General features: G+C 37.8%; 1 protein-coding gene across 1 annotated transcript; it reads right to left on the bottom strand.

The window, feature by feature from the left end:
* Positions 1-409: 409 nt before the first annotated feature.
* LOC104103110 (NAC transcription factor 56) lies at positions 410-3,208 on the bottom strand. The gene is made up of 3 exons (XM_009611000.4): positions 2,788-3,208; positions 1,906-2,213; positions 410-1,063 (listed from the first exon to the last, which is right to left on the bottom strand). The coding sequence occupies exons 1-3, from the start codon at positions 2,993-2,995 to the stop codon at positions 590-592; spliced, it is 990 nt and encodes a 329-aa protein (XP_009609295.1). The 5' UTR covers positions 2,996-3,208; the 3' UTR covers positions 410-589.
* Between the last annotated feature and the right edge of the window lie 24,360 nt (positions 3,209-27,568).

The following is a 27,568-nucleotide window of genomic DNA, read 5'->3' as shown; positions in this document are numbered from 1 at the left end:
TCCATTATCAAAATTAACAATCTAACCTAGTTACTAGTATCGGCTTTATCATTTAATCTGTAATGAAACTTAAAAAGATTTCAGAAAAAAATGAAACTTAAAAAGATTTAATTTCGTTGCAAACTCAATGCAATTCAACTGATTAATTATAGCAAGTAACTCTTCAACATACCATATCAAGTTGTATGTTACCTTGACATAATAGTTTAAAAACCTATACATTGCCAGTGCACGTAACACCAACTCAAAAAAAAAAAAAAGGGGGGGAGCTGAAATTTATGTAAATTAAACTTCTATATATGTTCTAATTCTATACATGCAAGATTACAACATTTCATTCTTAATTAGCATCTCTATGTATTCACAAACTCACCGAAAGATGTATGGAACGTTAATCAAACCAAGCATCTACAACCTTACCAAAAAACTGTAGATTATCATAATCTGCTTTGCTGCTACAAAAGTGTGAAAATTCTTGAGTCGAACAATAAGAGATCGATCCATTAACATATATTTCAGTATGGTATTCGGTATATAAGGTTGATTGGATGATTTCGTAGGACAACCTTCCAAATGTTCTTGTTCATCTTTACGAGTACCAATTCATGCCAGTAACTTGATTATAAGGTTGTCGAAATACGACTCCATCACTAAGAGATCCCAGTACTTGATTTTGAGGAAGTTGGCTCAAGAAACTGTTCTGTTCATCTGGTCGTGTAATATTCATGTTTAATTCATCGTCCAATGAGTTCTCTGCTAAGAACCTTTTTGCAGATGGAGAACTCGTGTTATGATCTTCGTTCCAGTACAAACCTGCAGGCAATGGCTGCTTTGGAGGGAGGACACTACTCGATATGGATCCAACGTTGTTGTTGATCATATTGCTAGTGTTGTTATTAATAATTCCTTCATACATATTTTGTTCAAATGGAGATATTGAGGTTGCTATACATGTTGGTATTGATGATCCCATCATATCATTCATATCATCCCTCTCGTGATGATCTATTGGCCTTTGTGTATTATTTTTCTTGTAAATCCGACATAAAACCCAATCATCTAACTGCAAAAAATACAACATATGGTACATTATGAGAAAAAAAATATGTGAAGAAGTAACTAACACTACTAGCTCGTGAAATATTAAGAATAGCATTTGAACAATATTTGAGCGAATTTTTAAAATATTCACTTGAAGTTGAAGTTGATGAGGAGATTATTTGGAAGATATGTAGTCAGAGGTGAACTCAAGATTTGAAAGTGGCGGTGGTACCACTATCGAATGAAAAAATGAGTAAATGCTGGAGCGAAATTCGAACCAAAACCACTAAAAGTCAAGTTGTGCCCCTCAAATTAACTAATGAAGCGACCTACGCTTTGAGTCTTATGGTACCAATCAATATATATATTCCTGAAATTATCGAGGGCCGATGACCCCGTAAGGATAGGTCCGCAGCATTAGGATAGTAATTTCATTTGGAGAAAAAAGTTATGTAGTAGAAAGTTTTATGAGCGAAAATCATTATGTCACTTGAAATCCTTCTCAAACAACTTTGCCGATATTTACCGTATTTCAAATGTAGAAGTTCAATAACAAACTATAGTATTTACAAATACTGAACTTTAGTATTTCTAAATACTAGTATAGTTATAGTAGCATCTTAGGATGGCATAGCAGTGAAGGGCGAGGTTCAAACGAGGAAAGGCTTACGATGGATATCTTGGCACCCAGAGACTGAGGACTATAACAACAATAACAACTGCGCCTCAGTTTCAAACAAGTTGGGGTCGGCTAGTATTTCTGAATGCTGAACTTTTTTCTTTTGTTGCCAAATGGAGAAATTCAGTAAAAGTTTGAAAATAGAATTAACTGATCAAGATGAAATTAAGACAAAAAATACTGACCCTCAAAGATCCTTTTCTGTTGGCAATATCACAACCAGGGGGCTTGTTATTGGTTTTATTTTCTGTAATCCTATATTCATGCATAATCCAATTAGTCTTCACTCCTTTCGGTGGTTTTCCGCCGTAGAAGACGAGAGCTTTTTTAACCCCAACTTTCTGATTTCCGCCGGCGGTCAATACCGGCTTGTCGGTTCCGGTAGCCTTCCAGTAACCCGACGTCGCCGCTCGGTTCGGCCTCGCTCCATTAGGGTATTTCCGATCCCTTGGACTGAAAAAATACCATTCTTGTTCTCCAAAATTTGCCTTAGCTGTATCAAACACCCCGAAAATATTCAAAATAAATTGGCAGAGGGCGAATTCAAAATTTAAACGGATTCAACAATACTGAGTTGTTTCAAAATTATGGGTCCAAAATATAATATTAACACTACTTTTTAGATTTTTTTCACGTATAAATTTAAACTCCATACTCAAAATATTGAACAAGTGGGGCGGGAGAGGTGTATGGAAGGGGATTGAATCCCTTTAGTCAATAAATTATAGTGCGAAAATAGGACAAAAATAAAATTTTAATTATACATTAACAGTTGAATCCCTTTTACAAAAGGAGAATTGTATTGTTGTGTAGTTATAAAAGGGATTGAAAAATTTGTTGGATCACAAGTTCAAATGCTAGTTATAACATTCTTTTCTTAAATCCTCTTATATAAATTTCTGATTCCGCCGCTAAGTGGAAGGATCATCCTAGTTTCACCTTGGCAAGTTGCTATAGAATGAAAAAAAAAAACAAAACATGGAACATCTTTTTGTGTTTATTATAGAATTGAGAAATGAAACTTAAAGAAGAAGAAAAAGAAGATGAAGCTGTACTGAAATATATACCAGGAAGTTCCCATGGATCAAACTTATAAAGATCAACTTCAGCAATAATATCAACAGGAAGAGGAACAGACGCGGCTTTCTTCTTAAGGTAATGAACGACGAGTTCTTCGTCCGTCGGATGGAAGCGGAAGCCCGGCGGAAGCTGAGGCTGCGGCGGCGGCGGCTGAAGCGGCGGATTACCGGTTGATGAATCGGTAGTACTCTCCATAAATTCAATTATTGATGATCAAGTTAATATTTAGTAGTACTTGATTGTAAGAAAAAACAATAACAAGAGTACAGAGTAAAACGTTGTTAATTCGAATTGTACAACGTTGTTAATTGGGTTTGAAAATTTGGGAATTTTTTGGAAGAGAGAAATTAATGGCAATGGAGGAGATGGTAATAGTAATAGTAGAGAAATTGCAAAGAAGAATAAGATGGAAAATTGTTGGCTAAGCCCCACACCCTTCTTCCTCTTATATGGTATATGGGACCACTGAATTTACGATAATGCCATTGTATCGGGATTTAACTTTTATATACGGGCGGTAGGGGTAATTTTATATAACTAAAATTAGATTTTTTGAAAATGTTCCAATGTTGGTTTCTCTTCGGTATCGATACGATTTGGTTAATTTTCGATATTTTTTTAAATATCATATAAAATTCACCAGTAGAATGCAATAACATATGTTCTTTTATAGGTCGTAACAAAACTCTCTAGACATTTTACTGTTTAAAGGGTGATAAATTAAAAAAATTAAAGATGGCTAGAGTATAGATAGTAAATATATTTTTCATATGTAAAATTTATTCGGTACGGTTCAGTATTTTTTCGGTTTATTTTTATAAAATAAAAAACATACCCTAATTATCGGTGCGGTTATAGATTTATATAAAAATCTACGATTTTTTAAAATAAATCTAAAAATCGATTTAGTGCGGTACGATTCGGTCGATTTAGTCAGTTTTCGTGACACTCCTACGGGGCAATATAAAGAATTTTTATACTACGTGCTACATTTGTTATGACGGTTATATTCAAATCAATTTACTGGCACCTTAACTAATTTATTGAACGGTTTATAAGAGCTCACAAGCAATAGCAGAGGCAAGTTTCATTAAGAAATTCAAAAAATACTCTCGTAGGGGTCCAAAAATTTATACATAAAAAGATTTTTATCGATATATATAATAATTCTTGAGCGAAGCGATTTGATTGAACTCCTCGACAAATATGTGTCCGCCATTGCAATCACAAGTACAAGTGTGAATAAATCTGCTCAATAAAGTTGGAGAAGACATTAAAGGTGTTGTTACTCATTGTCTCAACTACTGAATCAACCTTTCGACAATTAAAGTTAATTATTTATAGAAAATATGTGTTGATAAAGGAGAAACGAAACCATAGAACTTGAATAACTATATCAATAATATTGTAAAAAGTCTATAATGAATTCTCATAATACAAAATATGATTGGACTCATTAAAGTTTTTGCAATATTTTCATTGGTGATAAATTAACTTTTGAGTTTTCAAATATTTTTAATATTTGTAGATATAACAAGAATAAGAAATTTAGGAATTTGTTTCATCACATCTCCTTCACATGACCAATCTAAACAACACATCCCTACCAAATTGAGCCAATATTCGGGAGAAAATTTTTAGTTTGTTTCAACTTGCATAGTTTAATGGAAGGAAAAATAGTCATGAATGTTGCAAGTACCAAATTAAAGAAAAAGTAGATGGAGTGACTTCCATTTCCAATCTTCCTAGCTAAAACTGGCAGCCTTAACTAATTGGAAAATTTGTGAATGGTCGCCTCTTTGTTTCTTCTCTTAAGTTTTTGTTGGTTATACGAACAAAGTCCAACATTAATAGTTAAAAAATTGGTAGCATACGTATAATATGTGTGACGTCTTTTCGAAAAAATTGTACGGACTTGGCCCAAAGCTGACGTACAATATCACACAATGTTAGGAGTAATTCTGGGTTAGTTTAAACCTACAATTGGTATCAGAGCGCAAGTTCAACGTGAGTAGTATGGTAATGGCAGAGTGATGGTGCAGAGCTCGGTTTGCTCACTCTTACGAGCTTGGAGGCGGACACACAAGAAAAAGCTAGTTGCGGGCTTCGGTTGCCATAATACTCTAATAATGTGGGTTGCATGTAGTGAATCTCGAAAATTGACCTGTAGATTGTGGTAATGGGCCACATGGAACTTAGCTCGAGGGAAAAACCACTGAATATAGTAATGGGCCACGTTGAACTTAGTTCAAGGGGTAGATTATTGGGTGTGCGAATAATGTCCCACACTTGGCAGCTGAAAATATTGGGAGCCCATATATGAGGTGTAGGGATCTCTTAATGGCATGAGGCTTTTGAGAAAAAACGTGTGGGCTTGATTCAAAGCAGATAATATCACACCATATTAAAAGTATCTTTGAACCGTTTTTGCTCAATAACTTTAAATATTCAAGACAAATTGGAGACCAATTTAAGATTTAGAGCATGTGCGTTCAGAATGAAGAATGAGTATGATTGAGTTATATATGCGTATCTTAATTTTTGTTACGTGGACATAATTTGAATCGATAGCAGTAAGTTTAGTTAAATTCACATAATTTGCTTTTGATTCGCCTTTGACCACCCCCAAAAAAACACTGCCTAAGCTTTTGACTTTCTCAAATCAGAAAGAGAGTTAAAATATCCAAGTTGTATAATCTTCAACATTGGTGTAGTTCTTGTTAGGAGTTTGCTTTTGACTTTCATATTATATTTAGTTTTTGTTTATGTCGAAGGAAGGATAATATATATTATCGTAGTTGAATTTTTTTTTTATAAAAGAAATTAGAAATTTCTCATGTTTGGCTAATTTTTTTCTTGGAGGAAAAAGTTTTGGATTTCTATAAATTGAGGATCTTTCCTTCTCATTTAATTAGTGACATCCATAATATAATTCCTAAGGGGTTTAAGAGTCTTATTTAGGGATTTATTTTTTAAACAAGTATTAGCCGGTCACTTGCGCGAACCTCTTTACCTCTTTGAGTGAATTTTGTGGAATTATTCTTTCGATATTTGTTACTCTCTTTTATATAATAAAAATGTAAATCAATTGATCGAATCACGTTAAATATTTGTATCTTTTTTAATATATTTCTCTTTTGTTGTCTGATTTATCATCGTTGAAGATATAATTTGTTAGAACACAGTAATTATTTCTATCTTATCTAGGCTTATATATACGTAGCATACTATCTATTGATATGACCAAGGAGCAAAGTGAATGTTTTTGAAGAATGAGAAAATCAAAAAATAGGTGTGATCGAGTAGGGACAAGGCCCCATAAAACCGTTGGCTTAGGGTGTGACCCAAAAATCTTGCACAGTTTCCTAAGATGCTCCTGTCCTAATAAAGTATGGTATGAATTTAATGGAATTTTTGACTTTAGAGAGAGCCTAGAGAAATTAAGGGGCGGAGCGAAAAAATTATGTGTTCGGACGAACTTAATAATTTTTGACTCTAATAACTTCTGCTTAGAGTTTGTATTCCGAAAGTTTGCTTAGTGCAGGCTGGTGCACTAAGCTCCCGCTATGCGTGTGGTTCGAAGAAGGGCCGGATCATAAGTATCTATTGTACGCAGCCTTACCCTGCATTTCTGCAAGAGACTGTTTTCACGGCTCGAACCCGTGAACTCCTGATCGCATGACAACAACTTTACCAGTTACGCCAAGGCTCCTCTTCCCCCCTCTTTCTCTCTCTCTCTATAATATATATATATATATAATAAAAAATTATAAATTCGACGATAATTTAAAACTTATAAACTTCCAATTTGCTTTGTGGGGAGTATGAGTGGGCTCTAAATGCTGAATTCTTCACCGACCAGGCTTGCATTTCCTGTCAATTCTTGCGGTCACATGAGCTTTCTCATCTCTGCTTTTGCTTATACTTGTCCCTAAGCAATTTTTAGAGTTACTATTAGAAAAGTGTGTTCACCTTCAAAATAAAGGTGCGATAGATTCAGAATTTTAAGTTAATAAATCAAAAAATCATTGCAGATATGCATTAACTTTTTGTGGTAAGAGAAGCTATATCAGTTATTTTAAAATTCTAACAAGTAGTATATAATTTCTCTTGTGAAAATTAAGTGTCGCGTTGACACACATTAAAAAAATAATTCGAAAACATTAACAACCCGTTTGGCCATAGATTTTGGCAGCTTGATTTTGAAAAACTATTTGAAAACAATGTTTGTCATGGATATGATCAGTTTTTGAAAATAAATTTGAATTTTTTTTCAAGTTTCCAGAAATCGGTTTAGGGTATTTTGTCCAAACACAATTTTAACTTTTAAAAATTATTTTTTAACACAATTTCATAAACTCGTTTTTTAAGTTTCAACCGAATCTATGTCCGAACAGTGGCGGATGTAGTGCTAAAATGATGGGTTCAATTGAATCCATAACTTTCGACGCGTGGTATAATTTATAGGTAAAAATTCATTAAATTTGTAAAAAATAATAGATATGAACCCATAACTTTAAAATATAATTAGTTCAATATTAAAAACCTTAAATATTGAGCCCATAAAGTTTAAATCTGATATCCGCCTCTGTGTCCAAATGCTAGCTAATTATAAGGGTTACTTATTTAAATAAATTAAATTTTAAGTTTTTCTCTCTTTGAACCCTTTAGAAAATTACAATAGAAAGTTTATTGAAGTAACGGTAGATTTGTTCCGAATTAATTTGACTAAAACGATACCTATTTTGGATAGAAATAGGTATATATGTGTGTAATTTTATGAAGTTTTTAACTAGCATAAATAATTCTAACTAAAAGCAGTTGGTCCGCTTGTACCCATTACTCATAACATTGCTTATACTAAAAGATGCATACGAATATTATAAGGAGGTGATTAATTAATTTATCGTTGATTGTAGTATTTCATGTAGATATTAGTTTAGGAGATTTATGGATTTTTTTCCTGCGGAAGTTGATCTGCAGCAATCACAAGTCCGGAACCAAAATGTGGTTCTTTTGGACTCAAAGAACCAAAATATATAAAAAAAACCATAGTGACCAAAATTTATACAACTCCCTTTTAAAGAGCGCTATACCTTAACGGCCGTTTGCCCGTTAAGGTATAACGCCCTTTTAAAAGGCGCTATAGTTGAACCTGAAAAGAGCGGGAAAGTATAGCGTCTTTTATTAAGACGCTATACTATAGCATCTTAATAAAAGGCGCTATACCCACATAAAAATTTGTCCCCTTCCCTTCTCCGCCAAACCAACCCCCCCCCCCCCCCAAACAAAAAAACAAAAACAACGGTCCCCCCATTGTCAACGAAAAAAGCTCGAGTGGAGCCCACCAGTCCCACAAAAAGTATAGATTCTCGGTCCCACATCCTAGCTAAGGCGTTATCTCGTAGTGAGTTACTCGTTTCGGCTCCAAATCACCAAAACTTTTCAAAAATCTTAAATCGAGGTATTCCGACTTAGTTTTTGTTAAAACTCATATAAAAAAATGCATATTAGTTCTTTTTAATGTACTCTATGTTATTTTGTGATTGTTTTGCGATTTAACTAATTTATTATTTTTATCTGGACTATAGTATTAGTGTGCTAAAAAAATTAATAAAATAGAGAAATTATTATTAGTTGTTAAAAAATATATTAATTAGTTACTTTTTACTGTGGTATATGTATTTTCGTAATTATTTTTTTATTAAATTAATTTGTTGTTGTTATCCGCTTTAGATTATTTATTTGCTAAAAGACTAGTAAAATAGATAAATTGTTAGTTTAGTTCCCTGTAGTGGTATCTTGTGGCCTAATGTAGTGCTCGTATTTGTAATGTAGTGCCCTTTAGCGTAATAAAATGTAGTGTCCTTTAGCGTAGTATCCTTGTAGTTATTGAAATTAATCATTTAAGTATCTCTTATACCCAAAACTACGTCAAAAAAGCTGATAGTTCAAATGCAAACTCTGTCCAATTCTAGTCAACGATTGTAAGAAAATAACATGAGAAAATAACAATATTTTTCGGACTAAGTATTGTTATATGAATATTTAATAATTAAATCCTGTATAATTATGAAAATTAATTATTTAATTTTATTATAGTCAAAAATAAGTGAGTCATAAACAAAAATATATAATAATAAAACTAACATATAAAATAATAAAACTAACATATAAATTAATAAAACTAACATATAAATAATAAACTAGCATTTAAAATAACAGACCTATTGAGTGATAAATCGGGAAACTTTTCTCATCATGAACACAAGAATTCAGGATACCTTGGTGCTACTGAGCCTCAAATATCAAGCCCGGAACCCATATGTGAATATTTAATAATTAAATCTTGTATAATTATGAAAATTAATTATTTAATTTTATTATAGTCAAAAATTGGTAAGTAATAAACAAGCATATAAAATAATAAAACTAACATGTAAATAATAAAACTAACATATTAAAGTAAAGTAATGTAATTAATATTGTTCAATTTACAGTAGCCGACATGGAGGTTCCGCCTTTGCATCCTGGACCTGCCACGCTAGAGCTACTGTTGCTACAGGGTGAGCATAGGTCGTCCTACATATGGGAGGGACAGTTACTGGTCCAGACGTTCCGCGCTAGAAGAGTAGACGATATGTGGGACTTTCTTAGGGCCCACCCTCTCCATCCCCGTATAGTCAGACGCCTCCAGGATATAGATTTTTATAGGATTGTGGAGATCGGCCTACTGCAGCTGGATTAGTCGTTGATCACGGCCCTGATAGAGTGGTGGCGACCGGAGACGCACACATTCCATTTGTCCATTGGCGAGGCCACTATCACGCTTCAGGACGTAGAGGTCTTGTATGGGCTGCCCGTTGATGGACACCCTGTTGCTTTTTCGAATGCCATCAGAGAGTATATGGGTTTGCAATACCTGGAGATGCTGCAGCGACTCACGGATTTCTAGCCACCAGATGAGACTGCATTGATTGGGGCCAGTTGTCTGCAGTTGACGCCCGTCCGACAGCATTTGGAGGCGATGCACGCTGACATCACAGATGATCCACCGGAGTTTCATATTCACCGGTACACGAGGTTGTTGATGCTGCTTATGTTTGGAGGGGTTTTGTTCCCGAACACTTCGGGGAACCTAATCAGCTTGAGATTTCTTCATCATCTTGAGTGGCTAGATGATTTATATCATTACAGTTGGGGTGTTGCTGTTCTCGGTTACTTGTACAGGCATATGTGCCGGATGAGCATGGGCACCCAACGAGACGTTGCTGGATTTTTGCCGCTGCTACAGGTGAAAACATAGTAGAATACTCTATTCATTATAACATACCTAGTAAAAATATACCTTAAATTTTACGTCCACTTTGTATATTAGGTTTGGGCCTGGGAGTGGTTCCTACAGTTGCAGCCACCTCTATCACCCTTAGCTCCGGGTGCACCACCTCCGTTTCTCCCTTTAGCTAGGAGGTGGGTTGATAGGTGAGGATATGGACGGGAGTATGAGGCTCGACATAATCTCCCATATTACAGCGATTTGTTGGATTTGCTGGAGGGCGCACAGGTAAAAGTATACCTAAGTTTACTTGGCCTGGCTTCACATGTGTTGCGTATACTCACGTTTTCTGTTGTTACTTAATAGTTCATTTGGAGGCCATACAGCGATGAGCTGATAACTGATTTGCCCGATTATTGCTCGACCAACCGAATTATTTGGAGCTCTTCCGTCCTGTTGTTGTGCCTTGATATTGTCGAGCACCATGACACCGAGCGAGTACTTCGCCAGTTTGGTCGACCGCAACTTGTACCTCCACCGCCCGCTTGGCATATGACACATTACCAGCGGGATGATTGTTCCATGGTGGACCAGACATATGTGGCATGGCTAGAGGCGCAAATCAATACTTGGGACCAACGACATGACCTGATTCCGCCCCCTCCATCTGATCGGACGGATGGTGAGCATGACTATATGGGCTGGTACCGCAGTGTTACCCGACTTTTGGTCAGGAATCCCGTTCATCGCTCTAGCGGTCGGTACATTTCATACGCCGAGAGGCCTTGATGCACTGGTATATTATATGATATACTTACTTATAAAGGTAACCTAGCGTTCCATAATTTATATTTTACATGTTGTGCAGGCTATTGGCTTACATCTGTTCCACTAGTTGGGACTGGAAGTAGTATACCAGCGAGGGAGCATCTGCTTTGCACGAGTATGGCCGACAGGTTACCGATTTGGCTTCCCAGACATTGAGGCGAGCCCGAGATGATGAGAGCTTAGGATACCAGGCTGATTATGTGGGGCTAGAGCAGTACCGTTGTGGGCCAGCAGTGGAGTTGGAACGTGGTCGACGTGGCAGGCGTGCCCCACGAGGTAGGGATTCCCCACGAGGTTGGGGTATCCCACGAGGTCGTGGGGGTCAGCGAGGAGGTGGTCCCCAACAAGGAGGCATTGAGGCACCTGTTGAGGATGTTGGATTTGATCAGCCGGATGACTTCCATGAGCCAGACCGTGCTCATAGTGATATACTGTCATTCAGCCTTCAACTTACTCCAGGGACTTCGCAGGTGACCCCGTCAGCTCCATTGTTGATCGCGGGCACGACCATTACATGAGAGGATTGGGATCAGTATTTTCCTAATCCTCCAGACCCATCGACCATTGCTGATGATCATCCGACACGGGATGTGGATAGTGGGTGCCGATTGAGTTATGGCTCATCATCGAGGGATGCTGTGGATCTTTCACAGGCGCATGCTTGTTTGTATTACTATTATTTATATTTATTTTTTCCTCATTTATTAGCCATAAATATCTTTATATTTTTTTAAGGCTTCATCCTCGTCCGTCACGGAGGCCACTTTGTGCGATACTCACCTGGCTGCGATGGATGATTATATTCAGGAGCCCGACGAGACCATGGTAAGACAATTTAAATTTTGTGACTTAACACGTATATTACTAATATATAAATATATCATATACTAAAAAATATCTTATTATTCTGTAGGTTACTGCTGGACTGACAATCCCTTCTACCGAGCCTGCCAGCCCTACTGACGATCATGCTGCAGCGCAGCCTTCGATAAAGAGGCGACGTGATGAGGATGATCCTGATAGTGTAGCCGGGCGGGATGGAATGTGCCTCAGGCCAACGGCTGCATTAAAGCATACATGATGTGGGACACATTGATTGTTTTGTATTTTATGTACATATGACATTCAGCAAATAATAACAACAATTTTTATTGTTTACATTATATGCGCATTATATTTTTATTTCTCCGGTTATTCGTTATTTTAATACTACAACACAAACATAAACATAGCAACTTAACATAATTTAAATTCACTACAACTAATGAAAATGCATGACATGGAAAACCTAAAGATAAAATACTACACTCAACACATACATGTGTTAGTTTAGTCACTACCACCTATTATTCTCTGCTCCAACCACTTAAATTTCTCTTTCAACCTATTTTTTTCTTTTTTCGCCTCTTTTAGTTTCTCCTGCACTGCCACAATTTCTCGTTGCATTTCAGAGATCTAGCGTTGGTATTCACCGTTCATATTCTAAACATACTGCAAACATGATTTGTAGTATTCATGGTTAATGAGTTCATCATACCATTCCTCAAACATACATTGATTTACGTCATTGCGTCCAAATAATTGTTGACATATCCAGTATCTGCGTCCAACATTACCATCTAACCAACATACCTTCAAAATCGCATGTTTACTATAATAGCACCTTGGTTGGTCATTGCGTCCAGACATTTGTTAATGCAAAAAAAAAAAAATATTTATGGAAAGTTTTGCTATTTGTTTTGGTTAAGCGTAGATAATAACTAAAATGCGCTAGTTATTTATAGGCAAAACAATACACATAACGTAGTATTTCACCGCGCTATGCTTTGCGTGTTAAAAATTCTTTAGGGTACAATACATTTTTTCCAGAAGTTAGCTTTTGCAGGCGAGCAGCTTTTCAGGTCGACAAGACAATACATATAATGTAGTATTTCACCGCGTTATACTTCGCGTGTTAAAGATTCTTTCGGGTACAATACAACCTTTCCAGAAGATAGCTTTTGCAGGCGAGCAACTTTTCAGGTCGACAAGACAATTGTTTTTTTAAAATGGGTTTATGTTAGATTGTTGTACTGCAATATTAATGTTAAATATTAATAAGATTTAACAGCAATGGAAATATAATTTTATTTCATACATTCTGCAAGATAAACAACTACATACACTTATTACAACCACATTACGAAAATAAAATACTACGTGTATCCTTGATAGTTGGTCACATTAGATGAACTTCCACCAGGAGCTAGATTACCACCGCTACCCAAACCAGCTGAAAGACATTTACGACGGTCATGTCCTGTTTGCGAGCATATGCCATATTTGTGCGCATAAACGGTATCACTAACATCCATTTGGTTCCGTATACGCGTTCTTTTTTTCACTTGTCGTTGGCATACATAGTCCTTGTTACACACTATTTTAAATGGTTCCGATGACCAATAATGCTCAGCACCCACTGGCTGCAACTGTCCACTATAGTGTGCTCGCCGCCTGTATTTCTCAAATCTTTTAATTGGTATTGGCATAAATTCAACACCCCATTTCCATCAATGACGATGCACCTCTAGCCTTTTCAACAAACCTCTCCGCCATCTACTTGAATGACATCCGCACCATGGCAGTGACAGACAATTCACGTGCAGACTTCAATAACCCGTTGAAAGACTCTGACACATTTGTAGTCAGAATTCCTCATCTTCTGCCACCATCCGCATGCAAAGTCCACTTGTCAAACTCATATCGCATCAACCAACGATAGACTCCCTCGTCTTCCTGCCTGATAGATTCCATGCGCCTCTTGAATTTACACTCTTGGTGATCTGTTGCAGCCATCCACATTAAATCATGTAAATCCTTGTTGGGAAATGCCTTCTGGAAATTGTCCTTTAGGTACCTCACACAGTAACGGTGGTAGGCATACGGTTCCTGCCATGCACGCAAATTCTGTACAGAACTTAAAATACCACCACGCCGATCAAATATTAGACAAATACCTGAACGCTGTTTGATAACGTGCTCTCTCAAGTGGTTCAAAAATAGTGTCCACGTCTCTTGGCTTTCATTGGCACAAATAGCAAAAGCTAAGGGAAATATACTTCCATTAGCTTCTACTGCAACGACGATCATCAACTTAATATCATACTTTCCATAGACATGACTGCCGTCTATGGATATTACTGACCGACAATACAGAAAACCATCAATTACTGGTTTAAATGCCCAGAAAACATATTTGAATATATGTTCTGGTATTCTCGGACTCCGTTCAAGATTCCATTCAACAACAATCCCGGGGTTAAAGTGTTGTAATGCAGCCATGTACCTGGGTAGAGATGCAAAGGACTTATCCCAGTTATCATAAATAATTTCAAACAGACGTTTGCGCCGGAGAAATGCCTTTCTTTTGGTAATGGTGCACCAATATTCCTGGTGGATAGATATTATACACTCTTTGATCTTGTACCTTATGGACGCTTCAATGTGTGGAATCAAGACAAGAGAAATCAAGTCAACATTCAAGTTAAAATGATTCCCACCGAATGTGTCCATTTCACAATTGTGGATGCCAATGTATTTACCCATAAACCACATATTTGTTTTCTTCTTCCTCGCACGCAGCATCTAATTACAACCCATAAATCATCTATGGTAGACTACCTTGTATACATCTGGAGATGACTCGCGTACTATGATCTCACGATACTCTTTAACGCTGTACATTAGCACCGCCCTGGTTTGGCGCGCTTTATCGGGAAAAACATGCCCTTTGATAGCACCGTTGCTCTAGATTCATCCCACATTGCTTTTCGAATTTCGTCAATATCCCTTGTGAGGGCATCCACATCCGGCATACTTGGCAAATGATCAAGGTAGGGAATCTCCCTTAAATGAAACGACACCTGAGACTCGTATACTCTTGGTCTAACTAGGGGTGGAACATGCTCCCTCATCAAATCAGGTTCAGCATTCTCTTTCTCCTCATTATCACCCTCATCACGGAAGGGTGTGTCATCTCCAGACTCATCGACATTGTTGTCATAATTACTATTCTCTTCCTGACTCTGTGCATCTGCCAGATCCCGATTTAATATGTCGTCTTCGGGCAATTGGGTAAGGACATGACCTTCAAGTTGCTCGTTTTCACTGCATAACCAACAAAATAATGAGTTACTCAAATTGATCCAAACTTTACATATAACTATATCACTTCACTTACAAATCCTAATGTGTTGACATCCCATGATGGACATTATCCTGTTAGTGATAACTCCCGGATGGACCACCATGATCCAACACGCCAGAACTAGGCATATTCTAACTGGGTGTTGGTTCATAACTTGTAAAATTTATATCTGGCCGGTACCCCCTGTGGAATATATGAGTATTAATACAAATTCAACACAGCAAAAATAAATATCATAATACAAAGGAAAATTGAAGTTTACCACTCGTTTTGTGGATTATGTAAACCATGAGAGAAATTATTTTCTCGCTCCTCATTCGCCCGTTGAGATAAGTTTTGATCAGGCCAAACTCTTTCAGCTAGAACCTGTTCGGCTAAAACTGCTCCAAAATAACCACCCGATGATTGAGGGATATCCCTTCTTTGCACAACCTCATTATTGCGAACGTCTTCAACCTTGTCGTACATTTCCAACATTTTTATCACAAGAAATTCCCGGTATTCATCCGAAGTCCTCAAAAAATCTCTCAGAGTTTCATCGTCCTCGATGTTAAACTCAGCATAATAAGCAACCCCTTGCGGAGTGACAGAATACGGATATCTTTCGGTTACTTTAAGGTTCACCGAACGTTTGCTCACACTCATTTTTTTTACATAATAACGATACCAATGTATCGTACTCCATTGTAAGTGGCAACTTAATATAACACTGTGGAGATAAACTATAGGTTACTCAGTTATTCGCCACCACAACCCCCTCCCCCCAATATAATGAAACCATTATTCTTCGCTCTTTAGACATTATGACAATATGCAAAATAACTTAACGAAGAAATATTTCAGAAGATTTGAGAATATTTGTGAATGGATTTTTAGAAAATCCTTAACCTCTTTAAATAAGGCAAAAACCAATCTGGGGGTACAATTTTATTTAGGTATAACGCTTTAAATAAGGGGGCTATACCTAGTTGAATTATTGTTATGTCAGTTAAGCCCGAAAGAATTATTGGTGGGCCTACATAATATGTATAGCGCGGTAAGAAAAGGCGTTATATATATAGCGACATTTAAAAGGGCGCTATACCTTAAAAGAACCACATTTTGCTTCCGGACTCCAGCAATCACAACCTGAGTCATCGATATTGGGGGATCCTTATGATGTGGACGTAACTCCCTTTATTCGCGGCCTGAAAATCTCTTAGATGCAGAATTTGATCTTTGCTACTCAAAACTCGAGTCGTTTCAAGCCGAGGCGGGCCTATGTATAACATTTAGAGGTTACCAGACCCCGTAAATTTCAGTAGAAATTTTATATATGTATGTGTGTATACCTTAAAAATAATTATATAAATAACTTGTCACCTTGAACACTAAAAACTTTTAGAGTGCACCAGTTGAACAGAATAGTGATGCTCCCGATGCGTTAAAATCTTGGGTCCGCGTCTTATTTCAGTACAATGAAATGAGGTACATTTCAATATCCACAATGATATTTATATAGGCTAGTAACAGAATATTAGGTGGGGAATTAATTAATGAATTAACGAGCTAATTACCATCCCTTACAAGTGAATCAAATCCAATAATATTTTCCAACATTGGTGAAGTGTGTCAGCTAACAAAGGTTCAGCTTCATATAAACATATCAAATCTATGTATAAGAAGATTAGAACAACTAAGATATGGCATATCGATATGGGAACGATAAATTCAAAGGGGGTCTAAATTAGGCTAATCAGTCCATGTGACAATCAAGTGTTTCATAAAAAGAACAAAAACGAGAAAAGTTGAGACTGGGATCTGACGTGCATGAATATCTTGCCACATTCTTTAGATAACAAGAATGAATTTCCCTGTTGATTTGTCTCTAAAAGTTCAGTAAACAAATATCTAATTATTCATTGGAATAAGTTAACAACATTAGCGACTACTATTATCGTTTTCCAAACTAAAGTCTTTCATATGTTCCTTTAGTTTTATAAGATAAGATTCCCTAGGTTGGAAAAGTGGGATATTATTGTACTAAGAAAAAGAAAAAAAAGTAGTATGGTATACAAAATATTCTGTATTTATACATGGTCTGGGGAAGGGCCACACCCCGAGGGATGTGATTTAGACAGCATACACTAACGTAAATATTAATAATTACTTCCACAACTCGAACCCATAACTTATAGGTCACACAAAAATAATTTTACTATTACTCCAACGTTCCCCTTCCGCCGTACGAAAGAAAAATAGACGTTTTTTGAAGTCAAATGTTGGCCAAATATGCTTGCCCGACATAGAATGGACTGAAGAATTACACTACGTGTGAAGATCCACAACTTACGCGTGGGACTAGCCCTTTACTTGGGAATAGAGAAAGTAAACATAACATGTCACAAGAACGAAACGGGTTAAATTACCATGATTAGTGTAGAGATTTTTTATATTGTTAGTATGTATAACTAAAACTGAACAATTGGTAAGCCTCTCGATCCCCCAAAATAATCGACCTAAAAATTATTTATGGAGGGAATTCACATCAAAGATAGCTTCTATAATAACGAAAGTTTGTTTAGAATTATCAATGTTTGATTTTGTATTAGTTGAACATTTTCGTTTGTGATTCTCACTCAAAAAATATTCACAATTAATACTTATTTTGTTTGCACCAAAATTGAAGGAAAAAGAAAAATGGATTACTAGCTAGCTAAGAGTTTGTTTGTTTAGTGCCATAGCAATGTAAATTAAAATTATATTGTCGATATACGTAAGTAAAATTTTTAGTTGGTATATATGCGTCATAGCTTTTATAGAGGGAACAATATCCTCAAGATATGAAAGAAATATAAACGTTGAAATGTGCTTCGTTAAGCCTTCCACGTGAGTTGCATGAGCTCCGAGTCAAACTTTTTTTTTCTCGTTCGGTATCCAGTATTCCCTTTAGAACCCGATTAATTCAAATGTATTGTCTGTTTTGGCCTAGCAGTCCTTACAAATTCGTTCTTTGGTCTACGCTATCATAAAATACAGAGGCGTGTATACCATGTAAACTTATGTTGTCTGATATAGCACTTCATTTTTCTTTATCTTTCTCGTCGTAAGATTTGTCTAAGGTATCATATATATTCCTCAGAAGCTCGCTAGCTTAATTAGAAGCATGCACACCCTTGTCTTTTGATCTGCCTTCATCAGACCACCCTGATGTCACTCCGGCGATACATCATGAATGTTATACATGTATACGGGTAAAATCGGACCCATAAGCCGGCCCGATTCCTGATAAAATAAATCGAGTAAGGAACGCGATAACAAGGAACCAGAGTCGAGATAAGGGACTCATCGAGTCAGGCACCGGGGGGACGACGCCCGAGGCCATGACCCCGGGATCAGTCCAAATCCCAAGAGACTTCGAAGAGCATTATTGGGCAATCGAACACGATTAATGGGAAGCCGTAATATCCGTAACCAATCGGGTATCACGACACAGATCTCGGCGCGCACCGACGAGAATCCAGTAATCAGTTAAATGGGAGATGTTTACTTTTTATAGAATTTTACTTAGGGTAAAACTCCCCTACTATATAAAGGGGAGTCGAATTATTCATTAAACACATTAAAACACGCATCCAAAAAGCAAAACACTATTATTTTCACTTTTATTCATAGTTCTTATTCTCGTTAATCAGTGCTAGCCATTGTGAATCTGGATCGAGGATGAATATTGTATCAAGGCTGGAATCCTCCTCCTTACGTAGTTCGAATTTACTATATCTTTTTTTGTCTAATCTAACGCAATTTATCGTTTGTATCGAATTAATCCATGTATCCTTAAAACCACTTATAAATTTAATTATTATCCATTTTAGGGTAAACAGTTTGGCGCCCACGGGGAGGGGGAGGCACCGTGGACCTAAGGATAATAGTGACAATTTGATACGAATTTCCATAACGCACCCTATTTTATACTTATTTTTTGAACTGTCTTCAATTTTAGGTCAAAGTTCAAAATGTCGAACTCCCAATCTGCACCTCTAAATGTGGATGCTGAGTCCGGTCACCACGGCGAGAACAATAATATGGTACCCAGTAACGAGGTGCACCCTGCCGATCCCTACGGAGTTTCGATCGCGGACCCGATCGACGTTAACTCACATGTGGCCATCAATACGAATCTACCCACCGATCCTGAGAACAGTGTCCTCGGGGGAGTCCGATCGATAGCCCAAAATACATATGATGGTGAAGGAGGTGAGATCAACTTGCGAGTGATCTTCGAAATGCTGCAAGCCCAACAGGCAGCGATAGCCTAGCTGCAGAGCCAAAGCCGCGCCCCCAGCAGAATTGAGCCCGGGCCGTCCCGAGAAATCACTCGCAGAAACGAATCAATTACGGAGAGGCCGAGCAAAGCTGAACCTAGGACTAACCCCTAGATCATAAAAATGCCCCGAGGAATTGACAAAACGGGTAAAATCGGGAGAAAAGAAAATCGAGGCCAATGACAAAAAGGTGGAAACCTACAATTCCAGGGTCAACCAAATCCCAGGAGCACCACCGATACTGAAGGGTCTAGATTCCAAGAAGTTTGTTTAGAAACCTTTCCCTCCGAGCGCGGCTCCGAAACCAATTTCGAAGAAGTTTCGCATGCCCGAAATTCCTAAGTACAATGGAACAACCGACCCAAATGAGCATGTTGCCTCTTACACATGCGCCATCAAAGGGAATGACTTGGAGGATTATGAGATCGAGTCCGTCCTGCTGAAAAATTTTGGGGAAACTTTGTCAAAGGGAGCTATGATATGGTATCATAGCTTACCCCCTAATTCCATTGACTCGTTTGCTATGCTTGCGGACTCCTTCCTGAAAGTACACACCGGGGCCATCAAGGTCGAGACCAGGAAGTCAGACCTTTTCAAAGTGAAACAGAGAGATAATGAGATGCTTAGGGAATTCGTGTCCCGATTTCAAATGGAACGAATGGACCTGCCTCCGGTCACGGATGATTTGGCCGTACAGGCCTTCACCCAAGGACTCAATACTTGAAACTCACTGGCTTCACAATAGTTAAAGCAAAATCTGATAGAATATCCAGCTATGACTGGGGCCTACGTACATAACCTATATCAGTCAAAAATTAGGGTCGAAGATGATCATCTTGGGGCCCCTTTCGAGTCCGTTTATTTCGTCAGAGCTATCGACAGATCCAAGAGAGACATTAATTGTGAACCAAGATCAAATAGGGATCGGTATCAACCATACAATGGTGACCGAAGAGGTAGTGGGTCCTGACGAAACCTTGTGAGAAACGAAAGGAGAAGTGATTGAGGTCAAAATAGCCGGGGACTCATGAGAAAAAACGGTTTCGACAGGCCTATCGGACCTAGGGAAGCACCAAAGTTATCGGAGTACAACTTCAACATCGGTGTCGCTGCCATCGTATCTTCTATCGAACGCATCAAAGACACCAAGTGGCCTCAACCTCTATAGTCCGATCCAGCCCAAAGGGACCCCAAACTAATGTGTAAATATCACGGCACTCACAACCACAGAACGGAGGATTGCCTACAATTGAGGGAGGAAGTAGCCTGATTATTCAACAATGGACATCTCCGAGAGTTCCTGAGGGACCGAGCCAAAAACTATTTTAGGAATAGGGACTCTAACAAGCAGATCGAGCAAGAGGAACCTCAGCACATCATTAACATGATCATTGGTGGGGTCGACGTCCCCCAAGGACCGATGTTAAAGTGCACCAAAGTGTCAATCACTAGAGAAAAATGGACTCGAGATTACGTGTTAGAAGGAACCTTATCTCTCAACGACAAGGACGCTGAAGGCATCATGCAGCCATACAACGATGCACTAGTAAAAGCTGTACTCATAAATAAATCTCGAGTTAAGTGTGTGTTAATTGATCGAGGTAGAGAGGCCAATATCATCATATCAAGAGTCGTAGAGCAGCTGGGTCTACAACACCAAATTGTGCTTGCATTCCGAGTTCTAAACGGATTCAATATGGCATGTGAGAGATAACACTACTGGTGAACTCCGCCGGAACTATTTAGGAAGCAAAGTTCTACGTGATCGAAGGAAATGAGATACAATGCTCTGTTCGGGAGGCCATGGATTCACAACATGAGGGCAGTGCCCTCGACACTGCACCAGGTGTTAAAATTCCCAATGTCAGGAGAGATTAAAACAATTTACGGAGAACAACCGGCTGCAAAGGAAATGTTCGCAGTCGACGCGATGGTCCTGATATCCGCACTTCCTATACCAAAGGATCCGAGTTCAGTCGCTAAGGAAGGAACCAAATTGCAATCACCGACACCGGCCCCGACTGAACCGTAAAAGCGGGGGACGGATGAGGACAACGACTAAGGAGTTCCCAGATCTTTCATAGTCCCCGACGATTCCGACGGCACCAAATCAACGGTCGAAGAACTAGAGCAAATCATATTGATCGAGCACCTACCCGATTGTAAGGTATACCTGGGCACGGGGTTAAATCTCGAGCTCAGGAAAAAACTCATTAAATTCCTTATAGCTAATATAGATTGTTTCGCTTGGTCCCATCTCGACATGACAGGGATCCCGCCGGAAATAACTACTCACAAGTTGAGCTTGGATCAGAAGTTCCACCCGGTCAAACAGAAAAGGAGGCCTCAGTCCGAAGTCAAGCACGCATTCATCAAAGACGAGGCATCTAATCTCATTTAAATATGATCCATTCGGGAGGTTAAGTACCCGGATTGGTTAGCAAATGTAGTGGTAGTCCCTAAAAAGGGAAATAAATTAAGAATGTATGTAGATTACAAAAACTTGAATAAGGAATGCCCTAAGGACTCTTTCCCTCTGCCCAATATCGATCGCATGATCGATGCGACGACCGGTCACGAGATCCTCAACTTTCTCGATGCCTATTCCGAGTACAACCAAATTTGGATGGACCCGGGCGACTAGGATAAAATGTCCTTCATCACTAAGTACGACACCTGCTACTATAACGTGGTCCCATTCGGACTAAAAAACACTGGTGCCACTTACCAACTCCTAGTAATTTGGATGTTCGAAGAACAAATAAGAAAATCATTGGAGGCTTACATTGACGATATGTTAGTTAAGTCCATGCGAGCAGAGGACCATTTGAAACATTTACAGAAAACCTTCAACATATTGAAGAAATACAATATGAAGTTGAACCCGGAGAAATATGCATTCGGAGTCGGATCCGAGAAATTTCTCAAACTTATAGTGTCTAACTGGGGAATCGAGATCAACACTAATAAAATTAAGGCCATTGTCACGACCCAAACCGATGGGCCGCGACGGGCACCCAGTGCCTTACCTAACCGAGCAACAACGTAACGTGTCTTTCTTATCATACCATCATGGGTAAATGGGCCAGAAGTGATGTCATGAGATAACCAGAATAAAACATAAGGGAGTACTAGATATAGGATGACCCAACATGATATAGAAACTTGTACATGTGACATACGGGCTTATAAGGCCGACATGATCATTTGTACACTCAAAACATAGGCCGACAAGGCCATAAAAGTATCCATAAATATGACATATGTCTATAAGCCTCTAATAGTACATAAACATCATAAAGGTCGGGACAGGGTCCCGCCATAACAATTAATACATGTCCAAATCATACTGACCAAATAGGAAACTCTGGATCAAGTGGAGTGCACCAACACCTTCCGTTGAGCTGATAGCCTATTAGGAGGACTCTAAACCTGTCTATCGGAACCTGCGGGCATGAAACGTAGCGTCCCTAGTCAAAAGGGACGTCAGTACAAATAAAGTACCGAGTATGTAAGGCATGAAAGCAGTATATAAAAGACATATAAGAAACATGGAGTAAAGAACTCAACTTGTAAGTTTGAATAGCTCTGTGAATCATGAAACATTTATAATGTCATGCATATGCGTATAAATGTCACATCATGCATAGGTATGTGCGTACATAACATCATTAAGCCTCTGAGGGCACCCTCATCATATCATCTCAGCCTCTGTGGGCGAAATCATTAACGTAGACCAGTTGATCAGGTGGTGGTGCATATATAACGCCATAACATTTTCCCATACCCCATATACATATACTATACGCGTATATAACGTCATCTGGTCATGGGTCAATATACATGTATAAATGAATGCAATGCATAATGAAGTAAGTCAATAAGATATCTCAGAATGTCATGAGACCCATGAACAGACGATATGATAGTAGGACATATGGGGAATCAAGAACATAGGCAACCCTAGTACTTCTAGGAATAAAATCATTTGTGAAAGTTGCGTGCTTGCTTGTTTCGTTGCATCATATGGATCATGCCAAAAGGAAAGAAGGGATAGCCTTAAATTACCTTAAATCCATTGAGTCCTTAATACCTTCCTATCAATTCTTCAAATAACTCAACTTAATTTACCAAAGCATAAAGATATTCAAAATTAGTGTTGAGTAAAGTCTAAGTCCGCAACTTAAACTAGTAGCTCACTTATGTAAATTTGGGTAGCATCTCCCTTATAACAAGAGCCTCCTCCAATACCATATACCAACAAAAATTACCAGAGCAATCCAGCAATACATAATTATCAATAACAAGACACCATATAACAACAAAAAATCACAACTATTTCACGATGAGCGACAACCTCCGATTGAAACCCGTATACCCCTTATAGACTTCTTAATTTAACTTAAAAGTATCATTAACATGATAATGAAGTCATTCATCAATTATTCTAGCCTTATACCATATATTTATAACAAAGAAAATAATCCATAACTCCAACTATCCTCAATTAGCCACTTTATTCATGAGTTCATGTCTAGCCCATCCATTTAACTTTATCAACATCAAGATAACCTTAAGCACATGCAATAACATAATATAATTATCTCCTATAGTGGATTCAAGTCAAAATCCATGTTATACATTTCTTACAACAACCCAACACACCCCAATCACTTCATACCCAAAACGACAACTATAGTAATGTCAAACACCCCGAAAATATTACAAAGAACGACTAATCCACCATTTCTCCATTATGTGGTATTTCTCCACACCATTTATCCTTAAACAGTAGCAAAATAGATAGCCCAAAAACAACACAAAACAACCCACAAAATAGTCCACTACTAGTCGAATAACTCGAACTCACGGCTTCCGATCACCGTCCCGTGAGTTCTAACTATTAAGAAATGAATTTATCAACCTTCCTTGATATTTAAGATCTTAAATACATAAATTAGGAATTTTAGTAACTATTAAATACCTTCCAAAACTCAAGCTACAAAGAAAAAGAGAGGCTATATAGCGATACTTACGTCGTAGGGATCGTTCTAATGTTATCGCTTCTTAATTTCGTACCCGGAATGTTAATCTTCTTTGAAACCCTTGTAGAGATCTTAAGGGTAAGTTTATGGGTCTTATTTGGTCGTGATTTCTGAAAAAACGAAGAAAGAAACGACGTAAGGGATATAAATATCCATTTTGTTGAAAAGTCAAAAAGGTGCTGCTTGGCACCCTAGCATTGGCCCTTCTTTCAATGCTTATATCCTTTTATCCGTATGTCGTATGAATATACGATTAAAAGATTTGGAAACTACATTGCAAGACCTTAAATTATGTATATAATATGTCCCAAAAAGACCTCATATAACACACGAAATGGATTGCTCAAAAAGCTTTAGTGACCTACCTACTTGTCACCTATGCAGTCTGCGTAGTCTCGCAAAACTGCAAATATCTCTCTACTCTAATGTAGTATCGATGAACGGTTTAATGAGTTAGAAACTAGACTCGTAGATATTCAATTTGATATGTGGATCATCCTATAATTTCAAGTATATTATAAGAAAAGCTCTGCTACATTTGACCTAATATTCAGCACATTATGAATGTAACTTGTGATGACCTTTGCCAACTTTTGTTCCAATAGTCGCTTGACTTCAAAATGTAACACACGACTATCATACGACTAAAATAGCTTATAATATAACCTCCTTATCACGTTAATAACCCTAGTATAACCCCAAAAGTTCATGTTAAAAACATTCTCAACTTGCCGACATTCGACGAAACTTATTTTCTTCAATTTGCTTAGCTCCTAAGCCTTTCAACACTCTTGGTAGTTGTTATCCATGATCTTAAAGATTTGTAACCTCCAAGGTAATATGATTAACGTACTTTATGTACTTTCAAAGACTATATCATTTCTGAGCTTACATTAATTGACTTATGATGTACTCTCACGTAAGAAAATATGGGGTGTAACATCATTCCCCCTTTGGAACATTCGTCCTCGAATGTTGACTGATGCGCCTATCAGTCTCATAACCTATAGTTTATGAATACTTTAATACTGTCCTGGCCATCTAGGCAACTGTTCTGTGAATAAATTCAAAGGCCAGGGCATTCCCCCTTTTAGGCCTCTTTCTCACACCACGACTTGTGGTCGGAATCCTTTCAATCTCGTAATTGTTTCTACCTTTTATCATGTAGCATGTACTATATTGACCTTGTAAGTGCCGATGCGAATCTTCTCTCCTTTTTCCTCCATACTATACCATAACTCTTACTTCGGTTTATTGTTACCGAGGTCTGCTACCCAACTCAAGGTTACTCTCTCGCTGCTTATTGTATATGTATAAATCTAAGTATTTTAATGCTTCCTCATTACTGTTTATCTTAATAATGACGGCCTAATATCGCCCCATACTTTGGAACCTCTACCCCTCTATTGTCGTTTCACCTTAATATTTATCTATAATCTACCACTGATAACTTGAAACCTCTTACGTAATACCTTGTCACTAGGGCTCACGTCTCATCGGGGAACATTTGAAGATTTTCCTGATCCACCAAGGGATAATAATATACTTCAATAACCGTATTTCATAGCATCCCAACATGATTCATCATATGGGTTCTAATCTAGTGCAATTCATGGAATCCTTTTTTCTCAAAATCATTACTCAATCAAAGGCCTAAACGCCATCCTCTTTTCTATCACAATTACACCCTTATTCTACTACCAGGGCAGCATTTCATCTCTTCTAATTTCTCCTTGTCTTAGACTCCTACGAGTCAATTCAAGCTATACTGAGCTTTCTATAACTTACGGAAATCATCGGCTCTCTTATTTTGATGGGATTAATCCCGAGGCCTTACCTATTCTTGTCACCTTCTCACTTATCTTTACTTATCCTTACTCCTATCTACCTAAACCCTTGTCATTCTATGATACTTTAGCTTGCGACCTACACATATCTATTCATACTACTCGCAACCTTCCTTTAACTTGCTAGCACCATAGATTTCCTTTCGTGCCTTCTCAGTTGCCTTTAAACATAAGCAATTACTTTTCCTGGTCGTTCTGCTACTTGTTGCATGAATACATGGCTTATCTCATTTCCCACGAATACTGGAATTTCCTGTAACTCATATGATCTCAAATATCACCTTTTGATTTTTTACTTCTTCCCGTTCATTAACCACAATAGGTGCCACTTTCTTATGGAGTACATACAATGTTGTAGTGAGACTGTTGTTACATGACCATTTCTTCTTTATGTCATTATGCTTAAATTGAAGCCTTCTTCCTTATTTCCTCAGCTAGTCTTTCTTTTTAATACTTAAGGGAGACCCTTTGACTCTTGTAAAGCTGCGAGCTAATTACATCGTATACCCGAAAGAATTTTTGATGTTCTTACTCGCCTATAATTATCCTTAGTTACTTACCTCCACGACCTTGTGCTTGTAGAGTTGCTTCTGAACTTAAATTTTGACTATCTCCTCGATGGCACTCTCTATTGTTTTTGTAACACTTATATAGTACCTTTAACTACCCCAACTCCTATTTGAATATTTCTCAAGGATCACAATATCATATCTGCGAGACTGAATTCCCTATGTTGGGGTTCACTACGTTTATCTTGTATGATCTGTTGATTTATCTGTATCCTCATGTCTAGACATAACTAGACTCTTCCCGAATCAATTGCGAACTACTTGTTGGTCCATTCTCATATCTATATTCCGTGTAATCTCTCTTGGGTTATTTCCTTTGTCTTAACTTACCTCTCGTACTAGCTCCTTATGTATCAATTGTTCATTCACACTTATTTATCAATAACATCCTGGGTGGGAACCCTTACTGCCTCTCCTCGACGTCGTGCTTGCATAATGTTCTGGAGTCGTAATATATCTGCATGATCTGAATAAACGCAATTTCATTCTTTTCACCTTTTTACCGCATTCTTCATTTACTATTCCATAGTTACCTGAACTACATAACTCTGACTTGATACCATATCACACCATCATCCCCCTTTAGGGGAGTATTAAGATTTAGTGCTATGATGATCTACTTATAGATGTTTTAACTCTTCATCTTTGGCGTCTTTTCACATCATCAATGGCCCTTACTCGCCTTACGGTAACCCTTATGTACCATGGATAAC

The sequence above is a fragment of the Nicotiana tomentosiformis genome, chromosome 8 (assembly GCF_000390325.3).
Source record: "Nicotiana tomentosiformis chromosome 8, ASM39032v3, whole genome shotgun sequence".
Lineage (NCBI taxonomy): Eukaryota > Viridiplantae > Streptophyta > Magnoliopsida > Solanales > Solanaceae > Nicotiana > Nicotiana tomentosiformis.
Note: the sequence above shows the minus strand (reverse complement) of the source record. Positions and strands in the feature narration are given on the sequence as shown.

Excerpts from the sequence above, each read along its gene's own strand:
- LOC104103110 (XM_009611000.4), bottom strand. The coding sequence starts at position 2,995 with ATGGAGAGTACTACCGATTCATCAACCGGTAATCCGCCGCTTCAGCCG. Across the intron at positions 2,214-2,787 it reads TGATCCATGGGAACTTCCTG|CTAAGGCAAATTTTGGAGAA; the intron begins GTATATATTTCA and ends TGTTTGATACAG. Across the intron at positions 1,064-1,905 it reads ACAGAAAAGGATCTTTGAGG|TTAGATGATTGGGTTTTATG; the intron begins GTCAGTATTTTT and ends TATTTTTTGCAG.